The sequence below is a fragment of the Danio aesculapii genome, chromosome 16 (assembly GCF_903798145.1).
Source record: "Danio aesculapii chromosome 16, fDanAes4.1, whole genome shotgun sequence".
NCBI lineage: Eukaryota > Metazoa > Chordata > Actinopteri > Cypriniformes > Danionidae > Danio > Danio aesculapii.
In genome coordinates, this window is record NC_079450.1 from 23,324,179 (window position 1) to 23,345,055 (window position 20,877).

Genomic DNA, 20,877 nt, shown 5'->3' on the forward strand with positions numbered 1-20,877 from the left:
AAAAAATAAATACAAATTGCTGTTGTGACAATGTGTTGATGTTTTAGAAAGTTACATTTGACACAAGTTACATTTATGTGAAGCTGCTTTGACACAATCTACATTGTATAAGCGCTATACAAATAAAGGTGAATTGAGTTGAATTGAATTGAATTGAACATTTGTGCTTTCTTTAACGTTAATTTAATGTTTTAGGATGAATATTTTTTCTAGTTCAAATTAAGCATACAAGGCTCTGCTAAATATTTTGTCCAAAGCAGATGCTAATTTAATGTAATTAATATAGTAATATTTATTGAATTATATGCTTCATATGAATTATTGAATTATATACCCAATAATATTAAATTAAGTGTGCCCTTTAAGGCTTATTATCAAATTGAAATGCTTTAAAATAAATCAGACAATGAGCAAATGAGTTTAATAAACACTGAAAAATGTTTCACTGACTATACACACATAAACATATTTCACATTTAATATATTCGTTTTTTTTACAAACAGAGCAGTCCAGTGGAATGACAAAGAAAGCTGATCATGATTGGTCCTCGTGCGTGCATTCAGAATGCTGATTGGTTCACAGAAAGAACCTTATAAAACCAAGCTAGAGTTTGACTTTGTAGATAAAACCTTTTTTGTTTTTTAAATAAAAAGTCTTAAAATGTGAACAACATATAATGTAAATAAGTTGTCATTTATCATATAATGTAAATAAGTTGTCATTTATCATATAATGTAAATAAGTTGTCATTTAATAAAAATATGTGAATAACTAAATTTTGACAAATATGTCAGATAGGACCATATAATTCTAAAGTGAGGATTTCACGAAAGTGAGTGCTAATTTGCAGAATTTTTTTATTGATGTATCATAAATCATAAATCCGTACAATAAATCTGGGAAATAACAGAAAAGGTACTTGCAGCAACAATTCAGACATAATTTCATACTAAAATGTCAATTAAAGCCACAAAGTTCCATTGTGCAGTTCAAAAGCATAAAAAAATGGAAGAAAAACAATACAAACATCAATTAGCATATGCAGACTTTACAAACATTTAACATTAATTAACATACATTTCACTCAATGAATTGGTTTAGCTATGCCACAGTTATTTAGTTATGACAATATTTTATTATAACTCACAAATGTATACAAGTGATGCAGAAGATATTCTGTTCTAAAATAAGCAAACTCAGGATTACAACATTTTGAATTCTTAGCAGACTCTTCTCAAAGTCCATTTAACATGTATTCTATAGTCATTGCTCTTTGCCAAGTAACATTAAAAAATATACTCAAGCCTTAGTGTATCATAACAGTTACCATAGATAAGTTTTAAGACTGAGAACTGTGATGAAGCCAGTGATTGTGCTGTGGTGCTACAAATCATGAAGCATATATTTAAAAAGGGAAGCAAAGTTTTAGTTTGTAGTCATCAATAATGTTGAAGGGTGTTTTGTTTCACAGTGTATCCATATATACATGGCTTCTTTTATGCTTGGATCAAATTAAAGCAGTTGAGTCAGCTGTTCGGAGTCTGTTTAGTAAGTATAAAGGTGTTTAGAGAAACAACGAAAGCAGATCAGCATAGCAATATTACTAAGCACCGACTTATTGCATATTAATAAACAAAATAACACTTTACATATATTTTCAATTGGATTCTATTTGTTTACAAAATATGTTCAAATTCATGACACGTTGAAGCTAAAATCTAAAAAAAAATCTTAAAAAGCTAAAAAAGTTCTTAATTAGTAAGCTACTCTGTTCATTTTATATTGTAATTTTTAATATACTATACACTCATATCACAATACAATGTGCAATGTGGAGACATGGTGTACCATCAAAAACTTTACAATTTTTTGACTTTGATTTCAACTTCTGATCTGTAAAATTTAATCAAAAAAAGACTCAGGTTATTTCTATGAAAAATATGAACAAAATTAGGTATGCACCAATATGGACATTTTGGCTGATATCAATAATTCTTTATGTTTGGAAGCCGGAAACCAATATACATGGCTATATATCTCTATGTGAGTTTTTCTTAGCTTGACTACATAAACCAAAATGCAAACAACACCACTGATAACTGATATTATTTCAAAACCCTAGAAGACCTTGTTCTTCAATGTGGAAGTGCGTTCATTTTCGTGATTGTTTCAGAACTTCCGATTTAGTGTTGCCTGCATGGGAGAAATTACTATAGACACTATGGTCCTATAGGAATAATAAACGGCAGAATATGTTCAAACTTGCTTTACACACAATTGTGTTCATGACTATACATAAAAGATGAAAAATATAATAAGGACATTTCAGTTTGCAACATAAATCAGCACAACGAGCCTATTTATGACGTCTCGAAATCAATGGAAGTGAATGAGACCAGAAGTGTTGAACCAAAGAAATTGCAATGGCGGCGTCCGCTCACACATGAAGAATTAGGTCAATAACTGCTGAAAATAAAAAAAACAGCAAAGCGAAATCTAGATCTAAATCATTTACAAGTTGATATTCTGGTGTCTTATTTTTTCCACAGTGACAAAACTGCCAAGATCTTATTTTTCGTTTCACAAAAAGCTTCCAAAGTGTGCATTTGCTTCTTGCAACAAGTAACAATACTAATTTATAGGTAAACATCAATATATTGTGCATCTTACAAAAATCAACTGACAGAAATAATCAATCTCTTATCATATTTAATATAACAGGCCAATAACAATGAAATTAATAATTTATTGGTCAATATGACACCTATATATTGTGCATATACATCTAGCCAGAAGAGAACTGGTCACCCTGACTAAGGCTGGTTTCTCCCGAGGTTTGTTCTTCACTTTCATCAACTGGTGGAGTTTTGGTTCCTTGCCACAACCGCCTCTGGCTTGGTTGGTTGGGACTGGAGTTGCTTTACAGCCTTCAGCAGTGTCATTTGCATTACACGCATAAGAATTCAACTGAACTGATCCTCAACAGTAACACATACTTAACTGGAGTGAATCAGTTTTAATTGACTAGACCTACACCAGCATTCTAAACCACTCCCCTTCCTGCATGACTTACCTGAATATTCCACAAATTGAACTGATTTATGGCTTTTTATTCTTTGTTCTTCATCTACGTTAACCTTCTTTGACACAATCTACATTGTAAAAAGCCCTATAGAAATAAAGATAAATTATTATAATAATTTTTCGGTTAATATATTTGATATGGCAACCGGTATATTGTGCATCTTAAGTAGATCAGTAGATTTATCAGTTTTAATATATCGGGCCAATAACAATAACATTAAAGCTAATAATATATCAGTTAATATAGATATGACAACCAATATATTGTACATATCTGCTGATACTAATATGGAAACCGATATATTGTGCATCTTATATTTAATAAGTAGATCAACTGGCAAAAAAAAAAACATTATTTCTCAGCTTTTATATATTGAGCCAATAAGAATAACATTAAAGCTAATAATATATCAGTCAATACTGATATGACCACCAATATATTGTACATATCGGCCGATACTGATATGGCAAACAATATATTGTGCATCTTAAATAGATCAACCGGCCAAAAATTCCATAATTTATCAGCTTTACTATATTGGGCCAATAAAAATAACATTAAAACTAATAATTTATCTGTCAATACTGATATGACAACCATTATATTGTACATATCGGCCGATACTGCTATGGCAAACAATATATTGTACAAATCAGTCAATGCTAATATGGCAAACAGTATATTGTGCATTTTAAATAGATCAACTGGCAAAAAAAATCCATCGTTTATCAGCTTTAATATTTTGGGCCAATAATAATAACATTAAAACTAATAATGTATCAGTCAATACTGATATGACAACCGATATATTGTATATATCGGCCGATACTAATATGGCAAACAATATATTGTACAAATCAACCGATACTGATATGGCAAACAATATATTGTACATATCGCCCAATACTGATTTGGCAAACAATATATTATACAAATCAACCGATACTGATATGGCAAACAATATATTGTACATGTCGGCCAATACTGATATGGAAATCGATATATTGTGCATTTCAGCCGATACTGATATGGCAAACAATATACTGTGCATCCATAAACAAAATAACAAGTAAATATGACTTTTAGACATTATTCATATGCTGTTTTGCTGCCTGTCTGCACTCCCAGAAATAATATCTGGATTACTACCACTGACTGCATGATTTGTGCTCTTTTTGCCAGAACTGCTATCAGTTATTTGGCCATGAGCATGACCCAAAGCATGTTCCCTGCATGCCTTGCAACATTCTATTAATGCCAACATTTCTCCCCTCAGCTCTCTGCAGCGCAGGGCATACAGAAGAGGGTTTACACAAGAGTTCACCAGACACAGCGTGCTACAGAAAGCGAACATTCGCCGTTGTTTGTTCGTCAGGGTCACTCTGACGTCCACTAGCATAAAGGACAGGACGGGCACCCAACAGACCGCCAGGATTAGAAGGATCAAACTAAAAGTGTGTGCGAGCTGAATGTCCATTCGCATTCGAGCCTGTCCTTTCACGCTCTGCCTCCCTAACTTTGGTCCACCCATATTTGCTTCATGCCGATTTGCTTTCCACAGGATAAGAGCATAAGCCACCATGATAAGAAAAAGCAACACGAGCTGAAGACCCGTCCAGCAGGCCAAATAGTGATGATCCACATACGGGAAGAGACGTGAGCATGGAGGATCTAACCAGGTTTTGCACCTCCAGCCCATCAGAGGGAGGAAAGAGATAATAATTGTCACACACCATAATAATAATATGGCCAGTTTGGCTCTAGTGCGTGTCAGTAGCAGCTTGTAATTGGAAGCCTGATAGATGCAAAGATATCGGTCCAGCGCTGTCAGCAAAAGGCTTCCCACAGAGCCTGTAAATGCCATTGTAACGCCACCAAGCTTGAAGAGATAGAGGTCAGCGTCGTCGCTCTGACTGAAAAGATGGAAATCGAGAAAACTGATGGTGAAGAAACAGCTGGCGAACATGTCGGCCAGTGCCAGGCTGCTGATGAATAGGTACGATGGGCGTCTGCGCAGTGCTGTGGAGCTCGCAATGGTCAGCAGAACCAAAATATTTGCCAGGAAAGTCACTGGGCCGGCTAGAAAGCAAATTGAGCAGATAGCTTTCTGCTCTTGTGTGGTCAAAACCATGTAGCACTGTAGGCTGTTGCAGGAGCTTTTATCTGTAACAAATGGGCGGAAAATTACTTAATGTTTAAATGCATTTAATTTAATTGTTTATATAAAATCTACATTTTTAATATAGAAAAAAAATTATAATTGAGAAAAAAAGATAAAAAGAATTACACTGTTGTGTTGAACAATTCATTCATTTTCCTTCGGCTTAGTCCCTTTATTTATCAGGAGTTGCCACAGCGGAATGAACCACCAACTTATCCAGCATATGTTTTACACAGCCGATGCCCTTCCAGCTGCAACCCAGTACTGGGAAACATCCATACACATTCATTCACACACACACTACGGCCAATTTAGTTTATTAATTCCCCTATAGCACATGTCTTTGGACTGTGGGAGAAACCGGAGCACCTGTAACCCCACGCAAACACTGGGAGAGCATGCAAACTCCACACAGAAATGCCAACTGACCTAGCCAAGACTCAAACCAGCAACCTTCTTGCTGTCAGGTGACAGTGCTAATCACTTAGCCTCCGTGTCGCCCTTGTGTTGAACCATTTATTCAGAATTTTTGGATTTCATTTATTACACTTGTATATTAGGGGTAGCTGTACACAAAAATAATGGTTTGGTACATATTTCATTTTTTTGAGTCACAGTTTGGCTTAATTTCAGTACATTTATGGAGGAGAAATGCAAAACCTTAAATTGTCATTCTTTTTATTGTTATTATTATTTATGAGAAATCAAGAGTTTTTTTTAGAATTTTTAATAAAATTGAATTTTAGAATAGAAATTCAATAAAAAAAAATATATATATATATATATATATATATATAAATATATATTCAAATTAGGAATGGGTGATATGAACACATATAAATATATTACAGTCATAAAAAAAATATTTTTCATGAATTCTAATCTGAAATATGTTTAAATATGTGAATCAATAGGGTGACACGGTGGCTCAGTGGTTAGCACTGTTCCCGGCTAGGTCAGTCGGCATATGGGTTTCCTCCAGATGCTTCAATTTTCCCCACAGTCCAAACACATGCGCTTTAAGTGAATTGGATTTACTAAATTGGCCATAGTGTATATATGTAAATGTGAGAATGTGGGTGTTTCTCAGTACTGAGTTGCAGCTGGAAGGACATCCGCTGTGTAAAACATATGCTTGGTGGTTCATTCCACTGTGGAGACCCCTGATGAATAATGGGACTAAGCTGGAGTAAAATGATTAAATGAATAATTGCTGAAAAAATATATTGCTTGATGTTAATTTATGTTAATTAATGCCAACAAATTAGACCTTATTGAAAAGCGTATAACAAATCCTAAAAGACATGGCATGATCACAAACAGGCCATGAAAAAAACAATACCTGTGGTTGAAATGTTCATTGTACTCAAATTTGAGTAAAGCACAGTTATAGCTTCTTGATCTTGTTCCAGTTTGTTCTCCATTTCCCCCGGGCAAAACTGATCTGTTACAAGTAAATGATGAAACATAAAAAGTTACATTTTGAGGCACAAACCACACAGTCACAAAACTCATTTAAAGTCAAACATGTCTCCAAGCAACATTTTATTAGGCTAATGCAGTCTATAAATAAAACGACATTATTCAGGCTACATGGCTTAAATTTGGAAGAGAGACGATATTATCCTTAATGTGAAGTATTCAGACTGTCCCGTGGGTTTATTCTGGTCATTTTGTTATTATGAACTTTTTGTCACTGTGACCGACAGTTCTTCAATGGATTAGAGAGGTAGATATTGCCCCCTGCTGGACAAAAGGCCACATCCGGTTATTTCTACGCAAGAAAAAGAAAATCATGTATTGTTTGATTCATGTTTTTAAAATACTATGCCGGAATAGTTAGCAGTTCATTCCACTGTGGCGACTCCTATAAAAAAGGGACTAAGCCGAAGGAAAGTGAATGAAGGATTTTTTCTTAATAATATCTTAATAACAGTAGGAAAAAACAGACTTCCGAGAAACAGACTTTTCAACAAACTTTGAAACAACATTTCTTCTAAGAATGAAGATCCATATGGTTTGGTTTACCTACACATAAGTTTTAATAAATGTTTTATTTTATGCTTTAGTGTATATATTTTCAAAAATTTGTTTGGCAGACTACTGTTATTCACTCTTCTGTTTAACATTTTTTTCTTAATTATTTAATTGTTATCACTATTCCCAGCATTCCTGTATTTTATTTTATTTTATGTTCACTGATGCTGATTGTTTGTCTATATAGTTTCAAAACAATAACATAGACAATATAAAAACAGTTAAACAGTCTGCTTGCTATGCAGATTATTAAGAAAGTAATTTTTTTCATTCTTTTCTTAAGTGGGGTTTTATATTGGCACATATGTTCAGTGAAAACGTGTGACATACTCACTAAAGTGTTTATCAAGGTAATTTGAATATTCGGTCTGAAATCACATTCAAATATGACTTCAAAGCAATATTAGCGCTATTTATCTGGCTGTATTTAATGTTGAACTTTGATAAACAATGGCTGCTAATATGATTTCCCTTTTTAGAATTGGCAAAGAATACATTTCTGAAACTATATTATTAAGGAGAAAGTCTGAATGTGTGAATATAAAACCAATTTTACCTCAGTCTTTCCTTATGAGATGCACTTATTTTATTATTTTTATACTTACATGTATTCATATTAAACATTTGCTTCATTGTATGTTCTTATAATATATATTGTAATTACTTTTTTTGTGTTAGAACCACATATCATGTCATCTGATCTTTAATTTCTAAAATATAAAAACGATTATATAAATATACAATTTCCTCTACACAAATTATAGTGGGAAAACATTCTACTAGACAAAAAAAAAAAGACAAAAATCAAAGAACCTCGGGCTGAAATGTCTTGACAAAAAACTTTTGGAAACTCAAATTAACAAGAGCAAATTAATTTCCATTTTGGTTACTCCAAAAATCAGTTTCTCATTAATTAACATATTTTTGAGTGTTTTACAGCCCATTTACACCTTTGGCATGTCACTCAGGGGTTTGAAATGCATGCATTTTCTTTTACCTTTATCTACTTTAGGTTTATATTGTGCTACAGTGCTTTAACTGAACTAAACAGAGACAATATACTATTTAAATAGCTCATAAAACTGCAGTCAAGTGAGCCGCTACATGAGAACAACCGGTCAATCTAGCCGCCTATTGTATTTTAATGCACTTCTGTTTGTGGAATTACGGTACAGAAGCCAGGGCAGCCAAAACCCTCACAAAGACATACATATCACCGGTTATTGGCTAAATGTGTCAGGTAAAAAGAAAAAAATGCATTAATTAAAATCAAAAGTGTACTTTTTAAAATAAATATGAAAATATAGAACATTTGAGTATTTTACTGCAGAGTTTTGCAAAAGTCTGCCAAAATAATTTAACACTGATGGAGTTCATGCTTTTTTCACTGATATTAATAATTTCTTTAGAGTTGACATGACATTTATGCTAATTTACAAGGCAAAAAAATGAAGTCAATCTGTTTTTTTCTACTGCTATTGCAGAGAATTTGCTGCCATAGTTGACATGAAATATTCAATTAATTCTATTTCAGGATGAACTTGACTCAGTTTCCATGCTAAAGGTGATTGGCATGTACAGCTAAATATGGGAGGAAAATAAAGGCAAAGTCTGCAAGAATACATTACTGATCATTTCCTGCTTTTTCTACATGCACTAATAAAGTTTCTTCAGAGTTGACAAGACATTTTCAATAAACTCTAATTCAGGATGACTTTGACTATTTCCATGGGAAATTTCATTGGCATTTACAGCGCAATTTGGCAGAAAAATAAAGATAAAATTTGAAGAAGTACATTACATCACTGATCCTTTCTTGCTTTTTCTACTGCTGTAAGTAAAATTCCTTCAGAGTTGACATGAAATATTTACTAAATTCTAATTCAGGATGACTTTGACTCTTTACATACCAACTTTCATATTGAATTACAGCTGAATTTGGCAGAAAAATGAAGGCAAAGTCTGCAAGAATACATTACATCACTGATAATTTCTAGCGTTTTCTACTGCTATAACTAAAATTCCTTCAGAGTTGACATGAATTATTCAATAAATTCTCATTTAGCAGGACAATGACTCTTTACACACCAACTTTCATGTAGAATTACAGCTGAACTTGGCAGAAAAATAAAGATAAAGTATGGTGAAGTACATTACATCACTGATCCTTTCTAGCTTTTCTACTGCTGTAACTAAAATTCCTTCAGAGTTGACATGAATTATTCAATAAATTCTCATTAGGAGGACAATGACTCTACACACCAACTTTCATGTAGAATTACAGCTGAACTTGGCAGAAAAATAAAGATAAAGTATGGTGAAGTACATTACATCACTGATCCTTTCTAGCTTTTTCTACTGCTGTAACTAAAATTCCTTCCAAGTTGACATAAAATACTGTATGTAATGAATTCTAATTCAGCATGACATTGACTTTTTGCATGCCAACTTTCACTGGCATTTACAGCTGAATTTGGCAAATTAAAGTGTAAAGTCTGCAAAAGTGCATTTTATCACTGAACATCTCTTGCATTTCTACCTGTACTATTAACATTTTTTAGAGTTGACATGCAGTTTTCAATTAATTCTAATTCAGGATGACATTGACTCTTTCCATGGCATTTTTTTTGTTTAGATTTACATTTACAGCATTTACAGCTGAGTTTGGCAGAAGAATAAAGTATGCAAATAATTTACTATGTAGGCCAAAATCATTTACTATGATTTACAAGTGAAAATCTGTTATCTGAAGCTTGTGGAAATTCGCTTCAGAATGTTTTAATTTAAATAGTACACTGTAGACTGTAGCCAATATTCTTTTAGGCCTATATGCACAATTTCCAGTGTTTTGAGTATAATGTTAAAAGTAATTTTTTTTTAAATAAAAGTAATCACTTTTGCAAAATTTAATTTCTGAAACCAAATGTAATTTATTAGACAATAAATAAATCATATGTCAATGTATAGCCATATGTCTTATTTGAATCTAGACTATATAAAAGTAATTGTCATTGTAAGTGGTTTTTATTTTGTTAACGATATAGAAAAAATATGGAAGATTCTTAATAATATTATAAAAAAAAATAAATATCATTCATTCATCCGTTTTACTTCGGCTTAGTCCCTGACTAATCAGGGGTCCCCACAGAAAGGAAATGTCTTTCAATGTAAATTAGGTAGGCTAAGAAAAAAATAAAGTCAGAGTCAGTCAATATTTCATGTCAACTATGGCAGCAAATTCTCCGCAATAGCAGTAGAAAAAAAAAAACAGATTGTTTTGGCAGACTTCATTTTTTTTTTTTTTTGCCTTGTAAATTAGCATAAATGTCATGTCAACTCTAAAGAAATTATTAATATCAGTGAAAAGAGCATGAACTCCATCAGTGTTAAATTATTTTGGCAGACTTTTGCAAAACTCTGCAGTAAAATACTGAAATGTTCTATATTTTCATATTTATTTTAAAAAATACATTTTTGATTTTAATTAATGCATTTTTTTCTTTTTACCTGACACATTTAGCCAATAATCGCTGAAATATCAGTCTTTGTGAGGGTTTTGGCTGCCCTGGCTTCTGTACCGTAATTGCACAAACAGAAGTGCATTAAAATACATGAGGCGGCTAGATTGACCGGTTGTTCTCATGTGGCGGCTCACTTGACTGCGGTCTCATAAAAGATAGTTTTGATACTCTGCTAGTGTAAACACTGAAACAACACCATACAAACTATGACAAAATATGTGGTTCTAACTTTATATCATATATTTTAGTATTTTGTCTCTCTAAATAATGATTGTCATTCTGTCACAAATGAAAACAAAAAGAAACCTATTGTTCTCTGTTTTAACCAATAGAGTTGGTTTAGTTTAACCCAGGATTTTGGCATAAACAAACGTCAAATGAATTGAATTCTTACCTTTGTGTTTTGCTGTTGATGCAGGGTGATTTCAGAAATGTTGTCTTTCACAAGTCTGCTCTTTCGGTCTCTGATTTCAACATGACAGAACACACCACACCCCCAACATCAGAAAGACAGAACCAAATTTTCAGTATAACATCCCCAGCTGTTATGACATGAACTACGACGCTTTCATCTTATATGTGCAGAAGTAAAGTTAACCATTAAAATGACATTACTGAGCAAAGCAAAAGCAACCGATGGAAAACACCAAACCCGTTATTTTTTGAGGAACTTTAGTGTTTTCTTCATAAAAATCATCGTGTAATGAATACTGAAACATTTCTCCTCACCACAGCTTCCTCATACTGCTCTATTTCATAAATGCACTGATATCATGTGGCAGCTGGTGGATGGAAATATCGGTTACCTCTTACGTGCATTGTCCCAATTTTTAGACATTTCCATCCCTGTGATTGCTTATTCTGAAAGGCTGTGGTGGAGGAGAAGTGAATTTGTGAGGAACTATAAAAACACGTCTAGTAAAGAAATTCTTGAATGTTTATCATTTTGAACTTCTAGTAATGAAACATAGCCTATTTAGCATTTATTATGCAGTTAGTAAAAATGGCAAGTGACATATTTAAATAAACATTATTAATGTAAATAGACAGACAATAGATAAACTTTATAGTACTCCATTGAAAATTACCTGCAGGGAATGTTCTGGGAAGATTATATTATGGTGGCTACCATAAGATAACCTACAAAACGTTCCCAGAACAGTTTTATTTAGTTCCCAAAATAAATATTAAATGGGAACCATATGGGAACGTTATGTGTTTGCAGGGATAATGTCTTTGTTTACAACTTCGACAAATTATCTTTTCACAATAGGCATGTATTGGGCGTAACGTTATTTTTTTATCAACAGGTGGCGCATGTAAATCTTTTATGTTCTCAGGCATGTGCGGTATCTATCCAACTGAAAACATATTTTGATTGCCAAAGTATCCCATGTTCAACATTTGTCCTTTTGAAGAGTAAGTTTATCCATCTGTCTATATCCAGATCTAAATACCTATTGAAAATGTTTATGGATATATAAATGGAATGATTCCTAGTGACATGGGCCGGTATAAGATTCTGACGGTATAACCTTGGTTAAAAATATCACGGTTTCACAGTCTCACGTTAATGTGATCGCTGCACTAAAATATATTCTTTTAAAATGTCTGGGTAAAAAAATTACCTTTGAAAATAATATATTTTATTTTTTGAAAGGTTTAAAATAATTTGGAGCAGTAAACATGTCAATAATGAAAATGAATCATTGACTTCTGCTGTCTTCATTAGTTTAAAAAACACAGATTTCTTTACAATTTAAAATAGCATCTTTGGATATCTTGTCTCTGGAGATACTGTTGTCCTAAAAAAAAAAAAAGTAACAAAAAAATTTTACGCTTAGGAACAGTATGCTATTACAGAAGCTTTTGTCGGTTTTAAAACCTTGACTTTTCCAAACTGCGGTATACCTATACCTGTATACCTGTAATGGTTATCGTCCCATGCCTAGCCCTTACATATAAATACGCAAATTGTTATAGGCTAAAGACATGCAAATTGTTATAGGCAGAATAATACACTGTTGTATAATGCAATTGCCCTTATTTGAATTAAAAATACTGGAGCAAAAATGTCAAGTATAAAAGTATTTTTTTCATATATTTTTTTCAAGTGATATAGTTAAGCAATACCACACAATGGGACCAATAGCCTATAACATGATGACTGCTGTTTTGTCTAGTAGCACGAGTGAATATGCGATTTGTAATAATACATTATTATGTTATACTTCAGACACAATAGGGTCTATGATGAAGCATGCTAAAGACTTTTAATTTGTCAGTAACCTGGGTTAAGCGCTTCCGGTGAACTGTATGCGTTACAAAATTAGCACGTTTAAGGTCTGTTTTCTTTAAAAACCAGCGATCTCTACTGGGTGAGTGATATCCGATATAAAGTAGGTCTCATATTGTACAAGAAGCACTGCATTAAATTACATTTTTCCCTGCCATGTCTTTAAAATATGAACATTTATTTTACCCAGTATATTCAATGGAGCTTCTGCGCTAGCCTGCCGATTCTGATGAATGCGGGAGAGTAAACGGCTTTTTGTCTCGTTTTACGCTTGAACAACTAAATGAATGCCAAAGTCTATTTAACTGATGTTACATTACAACATCAATGCTGTCAAAGGAACCATATAAAATGGAAAAAAGTCACATTATCCGTTCACTGGAAGTTTATCAGTATGGGAAGAAACCGCATACATGCTATATTGTCTGTTTGCTCAGTTACACAAACGAAAACATTACCAAAGCCACATAAACTTTTGTGCGTGCAATGTGTACTTCGCTGCTGAACGATTGAACAAATAGCCTTAAACATTACCGCCACCTACTGGCAGCTTTGGGTTCTCATTTAGAGAATTATTATTTAATCAAACAAAATTTGGTAACTTTTTATAACAATGGTCCATTAGTTAAATGAATTTGTTAACATAATGTACTAAGTATGAACAATTGTACAGCATTTATTAATCATAATTCAGTTAAGATGAACAGTTAACAAGAAATTTTTAATTAAGTAAACAAAGGGAATAAATGTATTGATCTGTTCATGTTAGTAAATAAATAACAATAGACAATTGATTAAAACTGTTACCAAAAATTTATCTTATTTTCATGTTTTAAAAATAAAGTAAAAACGAATTATTATTTAATAAGGAAATTAAAATGATGTATCTAAAAAAAAATACAAATTATATTGACCTTTTCTTTTCAAACCTATATTGTTTTGGAGAATTTGAAATGTTAGTAACCAAACTGCAGTAAATGGTGTGTAAATATTTCTGAATACCAATTTGAATGCAAAATGTGGAATAAATATTAAAAAGTCTTTATTGACATGGTTATTCCTAAAATCTGTGGCTATGTGTTTTGGCAAACACTTGCCTTCATCTGGGTAAATAAAAACAACTTTAATTTTTTTTAATTAATTAAAAACATGGTCTTTGCAGCCTAAACATTGCAATGCTAATACAGTTCAAAGTTATTTTTGTAAATGTCTATGATCTTCACATTTAACGCAATAGGCTAATTACTTGGAAAGTATTTGTGGTAATATCTTAGTCAAGTTCAATATGCAATATTGTTTCTTGCTCTCCTTAACATTGACAAATTTGGTCATTGACCTCCTCTCAAATCGTGACCGACAAGAGCCTCCCTCCCGACCTACTTTCCAAACATAGTATACAAACTTTGACCAAGCCCCCTGGAAAGCTCTAAGCCAAGGCTGCGTTCAGTGGGTGTGCCCTTCCATGACCAAACATGGATTTTCATTAAACTGGCAAACAAGTGCTGTATTATGCAACAGGTCTGCTTGAGCAGGAGTGTTTGTGCATTTAGCTATTGTACACACTGTAAACAACGGAATAAGCCTGGTTTAATTTCCAATTACATTCAGTTCTATTTGGACATTCTTGAAAGCAAAGTTAGAAACAAAACATCAAGTTGATAAGTTAAAATTAGGCCTAAACCAAATGTTCATATTACTTCTCACAGCTGTTAAAGACTTAAAACATTCTCAGTCTTATAGTGCCATAAAGCATATGCAGACAGTTTGGTTCAGAAACACCAAATGGCCCATTTGCCTCCAATAATCTATTCAGTGACTTAAGACACTACACCCCCAAAACAACACCTTTGTCTGTAGCTTTTCAAACACTTTCCCTCCTATTATTATTGGTGGCAGATACCACTTCACAGTTTTTATCTATACATGTTGTCACATGCAAGCAGGATGTGTCATCGTCTCGATTTAAAAGACAAAGTATTTCCTGTATCACACTCACCCATGATCATGGCTCCTATCTATTGTTGCATCTATTGTTTTATTCGGTTATTATACTGCATTTTCACATTTGGACTCGTTGCTAACCATTACAATGAATCAAGGATTAAATAAAGAAGTATTTTGTACTTTTTGTCTTATATGATCATTTCTTCAACAGTATCTGTTCCATTATACTAAATACTTACCATATCTGATTGATTACTATTTGTATAACCCCAGTTTTACATCAAAACATGGTTAAACATATGGTTAAACTCATAAACATGGTTGGTATAGCATAAAAATTGTGATTATGGTTTTACTACAATAACCATGTTTTTCTTTGTTTAATCAGTTGGCTTGTCTGAAGTCCTTTTAGATATCTAAAGCCTGTAAATATTCTTTCATCGTTCGCCAGATAATCACTTCAATATTAGGGGCCATCTGAAGTATTTTTGATTGTGTTTCCTAAAATATCATACGTAAAGCCTGTGAATCTTCTTTCATTGTTCACCAGATGTTTACATAATGCACACAGTTCTACGTGTGTTGTGCTTTTACACGAGGATGTGCCATGGACACCAACCATCAGGTTTAAATGTGTGCATTTTGAGATTACACCAACCGGAAGATACCATGTGATAGTTATTTTATGCCTTCGAGTTATTACAGTAACCAAAAATTCCACATAAACACGCAAAACGATCGGTGACGCAGGAACGATGGCAACAGGCGTGTTCTTCACTCCTATTGGCCGCGCGTCCACAGTGCTGCTTCCTGATTGGCCGCAGCACAACACGTCTGAACTACTTATGCTTTGTTGAGGGTCCATTTTGTTGTTAGACGGAGACTGGAGAAGGAGAACATCATCATTCCGCTGTAGCCTCGGCTTTGTACTGAGCTTCACATATCGGGAAATATTTTCTCCATTTACAGCTACAGCTGACAGAAGAGACCAAGGGGGTACGAAGGGCTTGTTCCATCAAAGCCTGAGGAAGTCGGTAAGTTGTTCTTCCACAGAGCAAAGAGATAGGGAGTCGTCGACAGTGTTGACGCCATGTTGCGTTCAAGAGTCTTTGTTTTGATACGGGGCCAAAAAAGATGACCTAATACGCTTGTTTTCATCATTTAAAATCGAACTTTTCTACTAAAACTTTGTAACACTGATGTGTACTTTCGAGTTTATTGAAAAGCTGGGCTTTTTTTGTCGAAAATAATCGCTTGTATGAAGGCGTCGAACGTAAAGGAGGAAGATTGGATGCTGTTTATGTAATAACAAATGGGACGATTTTTATGTATTTCCCCTTAAAATGGGCCATTCTTTGACTAGTAAATAACAATTATAAGCAAACATTTTTTATCGCTTGTCCATGTTTCATTGTAATATGTTCACATTTACACAAAGAAATGATTTGATCGGGATTGGGTATTCGTTTAAAAATACTTTTAGCCACAAACTACTGTATATTCTGTGGATTTAAATGCTTACAAATGTTTGTTTTGTTAGATCTACGGCTTCTAGAGCACCGTGCGCCGAGGTGAATTCATGTTCAACTCGGTTCCACGACAAAACAACGCTCTCTGGCACATGAAAACCTCAGATCTTGCTGGACATACATGTGCAGCGAGAAGTAGATCAACTACTTCGAGGACCTGGAGCCCAATTGGCGAGGAGAAATTAAAAAGTGAAAAGAACCACGCACTCAACTTTTTTACAACAGAGAGGTAGGTAGGAAGAGGAAGCGAGTGGGGGATGGGCGGGGACGGGCTCGCTCTGCACGTAGCCCTTTGTTTATGCCAGCCTGCAACACAGGACGCTTGATTATTTTCAGCCTGTTTTGAAGATACTTGAAATTTATACTTTATTTAATTTAACAAATCTACACCTTTGTCTTCTGCTAGGTGACATCCAGTCAAAGTATAATGGGAGGTGGTGAGAGATACAACATTCCAGATCGCCCAGCGCCCAAGAAGAGCCAGCCGGTTAGCAGGGGCAAACAGAGAAGTAGAGACCAGAATGGAGTGATGCATTCCGCCTCCTCAGGAGCCTTAGGGGTGCCCCATCACCTTCGCAGGGGTGAGAAGGGCACCAGCTATTCTTGGTCTCCTGAGGCGCGGCAGGCCGTGTCTGTAGACAAGAAGAATGGCTCTGTTCGTTTTGCCACACCATACGATCAGAATTGGGAGTCCCATCTGAACAAACTTTTATCAGCTCAGTGTGGTCAGAACTATGCCGGAGCCAAGTTTAGTGAGCCCCCATCCCCAAGTGTGCTGCCCAAGCCCCCTAGCCACTGGGTGTCTCTTCCCATGGGCGATCATCGTGAGATGATGACCTTTCAGTTAAAGAGCCTCCTGAAGGTTCAGGCCTAACAAGGTCTCTCACTGCTGCTCTCTTAAGCCAATACGTGATAAAGGCTCCACTTTGGCCTTTTGCCCTCTCCTTGAATGCCCCAGTTGCGTAATATATTTTACAGCTATTTTTAGATCTGCATCTTAATAAGGTGATGATCATTTGGTAGACAGATGTTCCTCCTAATGTCCTTCATCTAACTTATTTTTTTAAACAAAGAAACTAGTTATTACGCTGTTGTGGTCTTAAGAAGTGGTCAAGAAGTCTTTGTGGAGCCATATGCCATGACAAACGATGAACTGGATGTCCTCCTTAACTCATTGCTCTGTTATGCTCCTGTTTTGTTTTGTTCTTTTTTTGATGGCTGTTTGTGACAGTCAGATTTTTTTTTTTCTCCGCTAGACCTAGAAATAGACGTCAAGACAACTTGCGCATTGTTTTTACTTTCCGATATATCTCGCATTTTATTTTTCTTGCTTGCTGAGGTTTGATGCTCACTCTCGGCTTGAGTTTTAATCAAGCTGGGAGTGCCAGAAACTTCTTGGTGCTAAGCACAGCAGCATCTGTAGCGTAATAGCGCATACTGCATTTCCGGGTATCTCTTTTTGTTTTGCTTTTTGGGAAGTAAAAGCCACTCGACTTTGTTCTGCAGGGAGACCTAAGCAAACAGAACATGAAGGGGTACAAGCTTAAGTGAAAAGGTCAGATGACTAACCTCAAGCTTAATGAGGTGGCACAATGGACCTTGTGCTTTCAACACCTGTACTTTTTTAATGGCGCTGTGCGCATTGCACTATAGGTGTTGAATTCACTATGGTTCTCAAGCTCTATTGCAGCGTTAAACTTTTTGCATCCCTTATGTTATAGCTTAGAAAACTAAGTGTGATTTTTAATGTTTACCAAAGCGACGTAATCAGCTAATTTTTTGTTGGAAGTCCCCATCTTGCTTGACCAGATCTGGTTACAAGTGCCATAAATCATTGGGTAAGGCATAAGCGTATATCAAGGTTTTGGTTGACGAATCATTTTTTTTAAACCTTCGCTGTACTTTTGGAATGATCACAGGGCAATTATGCGGAGGAGGGTTATGACGCGAGACTGTAGGATGTACGTTTTCTCTGATCTCGTCTCATAGCCTTGTTTGCTCTGTGATGCATTTTGATTTCCCAAGCATTAAGTTATGAAATGTGTGTATTATGGCACGGGGGAACTGAGAAATTGGGCGCAGGTCCAGTGTGGACATGTTTACATGGTTTGTTTTAAAAGAAGGCAGACTGCTGGCATTTTACACACATACACTGCCCTTTCTCACTTGTTGTTATTCTTGCACTGATGTTCATTTGTGTTCAAACGTTTCAGACAATGTTGCTCTTTCGACTGTGGATATGTGATGAAGCACCCCTTCCCACTTAGTTATGAGTGTGGTGGAAAACTACCTCTCTTGCAGAACGTGATGTTAATAGCTATCTTAAAGACGACAAAACAAAGCTGATGTGTGTAATGGAGCCATGTAAATAATGAAATGTATAAAATGTTGTAGCATATTGTACATTTGTGCAGGAACATTTGAAACCTGCAGATAAAGTATTTTTTAGTAATAACACTGAATGTAAAAGTCATGCTATGGACATGGCTTGTTTTCAAATGCTGAAGAAAAATATTTTGTTAAGAAAAAAAAAAAGAAAATGTTGCCTATAGTGCGTCAGAACCCCTGCACTGTGCGGTTTGTTGCCAGTGATCTTGCACATGATTTTTATTTTGTATAATGCACCGTGTATGGGGCAGAACAAGCTTTAAGTGCAAGTAAAAAAAAAGGAAAAAGATTTGAAATCGAAAGGGACTTTTATACATTTTCGTTTTTTAAGTTGTCTATGCAAATAGAAAAGTTTTTATTTATTTTTGTTATGTTATAACAGTTATTATTTTGCCCTTTATACAGAGTCCATAAAGCAGTGTTGCATTTGCATTGAATCATTGGTCTTTCCTCCGCAGGCCAGTGTTTAAAGCAAATGAATGCTGCGTGTTACTTCCGGAAATGGCGGATAACATTTTTTAGCCTTTTTAAAATGAAACAAAAAGACATGTCTATTTTAAATGAAATGTGTAAAAGTCCTTTTCCTAAATTTGTGTCCTGAACAATTGGCTTTGAATTTATCCCAACCTTGAAAATGTCACTTGAAAAGAAAACTGAGAGCCCTGAAACAATTGGTATGTACTAAAAGATTGTGTAATTTGGTTATCAAAAAAAAATAAAATTCCTTCCCTTCCCCCCACTATTGTCCTAATGTGTGCTGATTTTTTTTGTATTTACACGTAAACATTTCTAAGTAGTGATTGTAGTCATCTTTGGTGTAATTTAATGCATTAACCCTCAGTAAACTATGAACCTAAACACTTTTAATGGAGATGAAATGCAGTATTAGTGATTTATAAATATTAGCAATTGCAATTCGAGCTGGGGGCCTTGAACAAACACTGACGTTGTATGTTGGACTTCAGCACAGATTTTTGAAACCATTTACTTGTGGGCCATGGAAACTGATTATACAGTTGGCCAAAACTCTGTCTGCTCACGTACACAGCAGCACTCAGTTTTATAACAGGCTTATCATTATTATGAGTCAATCGAATTATTTAAAAGAACCACTGACATTTTTTATTATTTTTTTAACAGTTCTTTGAAAAGATTTAAAATAAATATTAGGGTTGGATTGACTACTTTTAAACTGCATAAAGCTATTGTAAATCAGCGATTATTTGTGAGACTTGGTTCAAAATGTCTTTAGGGATGATTATCATATGCATTAAAAGAATAGCTCACCTAAAATTGTCATCACTCGCCCCTTATTTGAGTTTCTTCTGTTAAACACATATTTTGAAAAATATTGGAAACCTGTAACCATTGATTTCAGTATTTGTTTTTCCTCCTATGGAAGTCAATGGTTACATGTTTTAGAAATACTGTATATTCTTTTGTGTTTAACAGGAGGAAGAAACAAATAAAGGGTGTAAATGAGTAAATGTCGCTTCTTGGTAAACTATCTCTAAGTTAATGATATTTAGTCAACTTCAGAAGTGATCTGTATGGCTTCAGACAATTAAAATATTAAAATTTGTTTGATGCAAAGTCATAAACGTTGAACTCAGGCTTATGCCATGAATCAATCAATGTTGGTTCCTAATGGCAATGTGAGCTTGATTGTAGGTGTGGCCTATTTGCGTATCACCGTTTACTCTCTAGTATAAAATTTGCGCCCGGTTTCACAAACAAGATTAAGGCTAGTCAAGATTAAATTGCATGTTTGAGCTGTCTCAACTCGAAATAACTTGCGGTGAAAATACGTCATTTTTTTTTTTTTTTTTTTTGTCTCCAGGGGCACACCAGTAAAATATTTTTGGCCATTTGTATAAATGTGCTTAAATAGCGTAATTTAGCTACGGCCTAGTCC

At 34.4% G+C, this 20,877-nt stretch overlaps 2 protein-coding genes across 2 annotated transcripts; one reads left to right on the forward strand and one right to left on the reverse strand.

Annotated features, from left to right (window-relative positions):
• Positions 1-4,064: 4,064 nt before the first annotated feature.
• Positions 4,065-11,270, reverse strand: cnr2 (cannabinoid receptor 2). Its single transcript, XM_056475866.1, has 3 exons — positions 11,200-11,270; positions 6,590-6,691; positions 4,065-5,249 (listed from the first exon to the last, which is right to left on the reverse strand). The coding sequence occupies exons 2-3, from the start codon at positions 6,669-6,671 to the stop codon at positions 4,180-4,182; spliced, it is 1,152 nt and encodes a 383-aa protein (XP_056331841.1). The 5' UTR covers positions 6,672-6,691; positions 11,200-11,270; the 3' UTR covers positions 4,065-4,179.
• Positions 11,271-15,925: 4,655 nt separating this feature from the next.
• pnrc2 (proline-rich nuclear receptor coactivator 2) lies at positions 15,926-19,701 on the forward strand. Its single transcript, XM_056475100.1, has 3 exons — positions 15,926-16,079; positions 16,586-16,803; positions 16,981-19,701. Exon 3 carries the CDS (start codon positions 17,002-17,004, stop codon positions 17,446-17,448), a length of 447 nt encoding a protein of 148 aa, XP_056331075.1. The 5' UTR covers positions 15,926-16,079; positions 16,586-16,803; positions 16,981-17,001; the 3' UTR covers positions 17,449-19,701.
• The last annotated feature ends 1,176 nt before the right edge of the window (positions 19,702-20,877 follow it).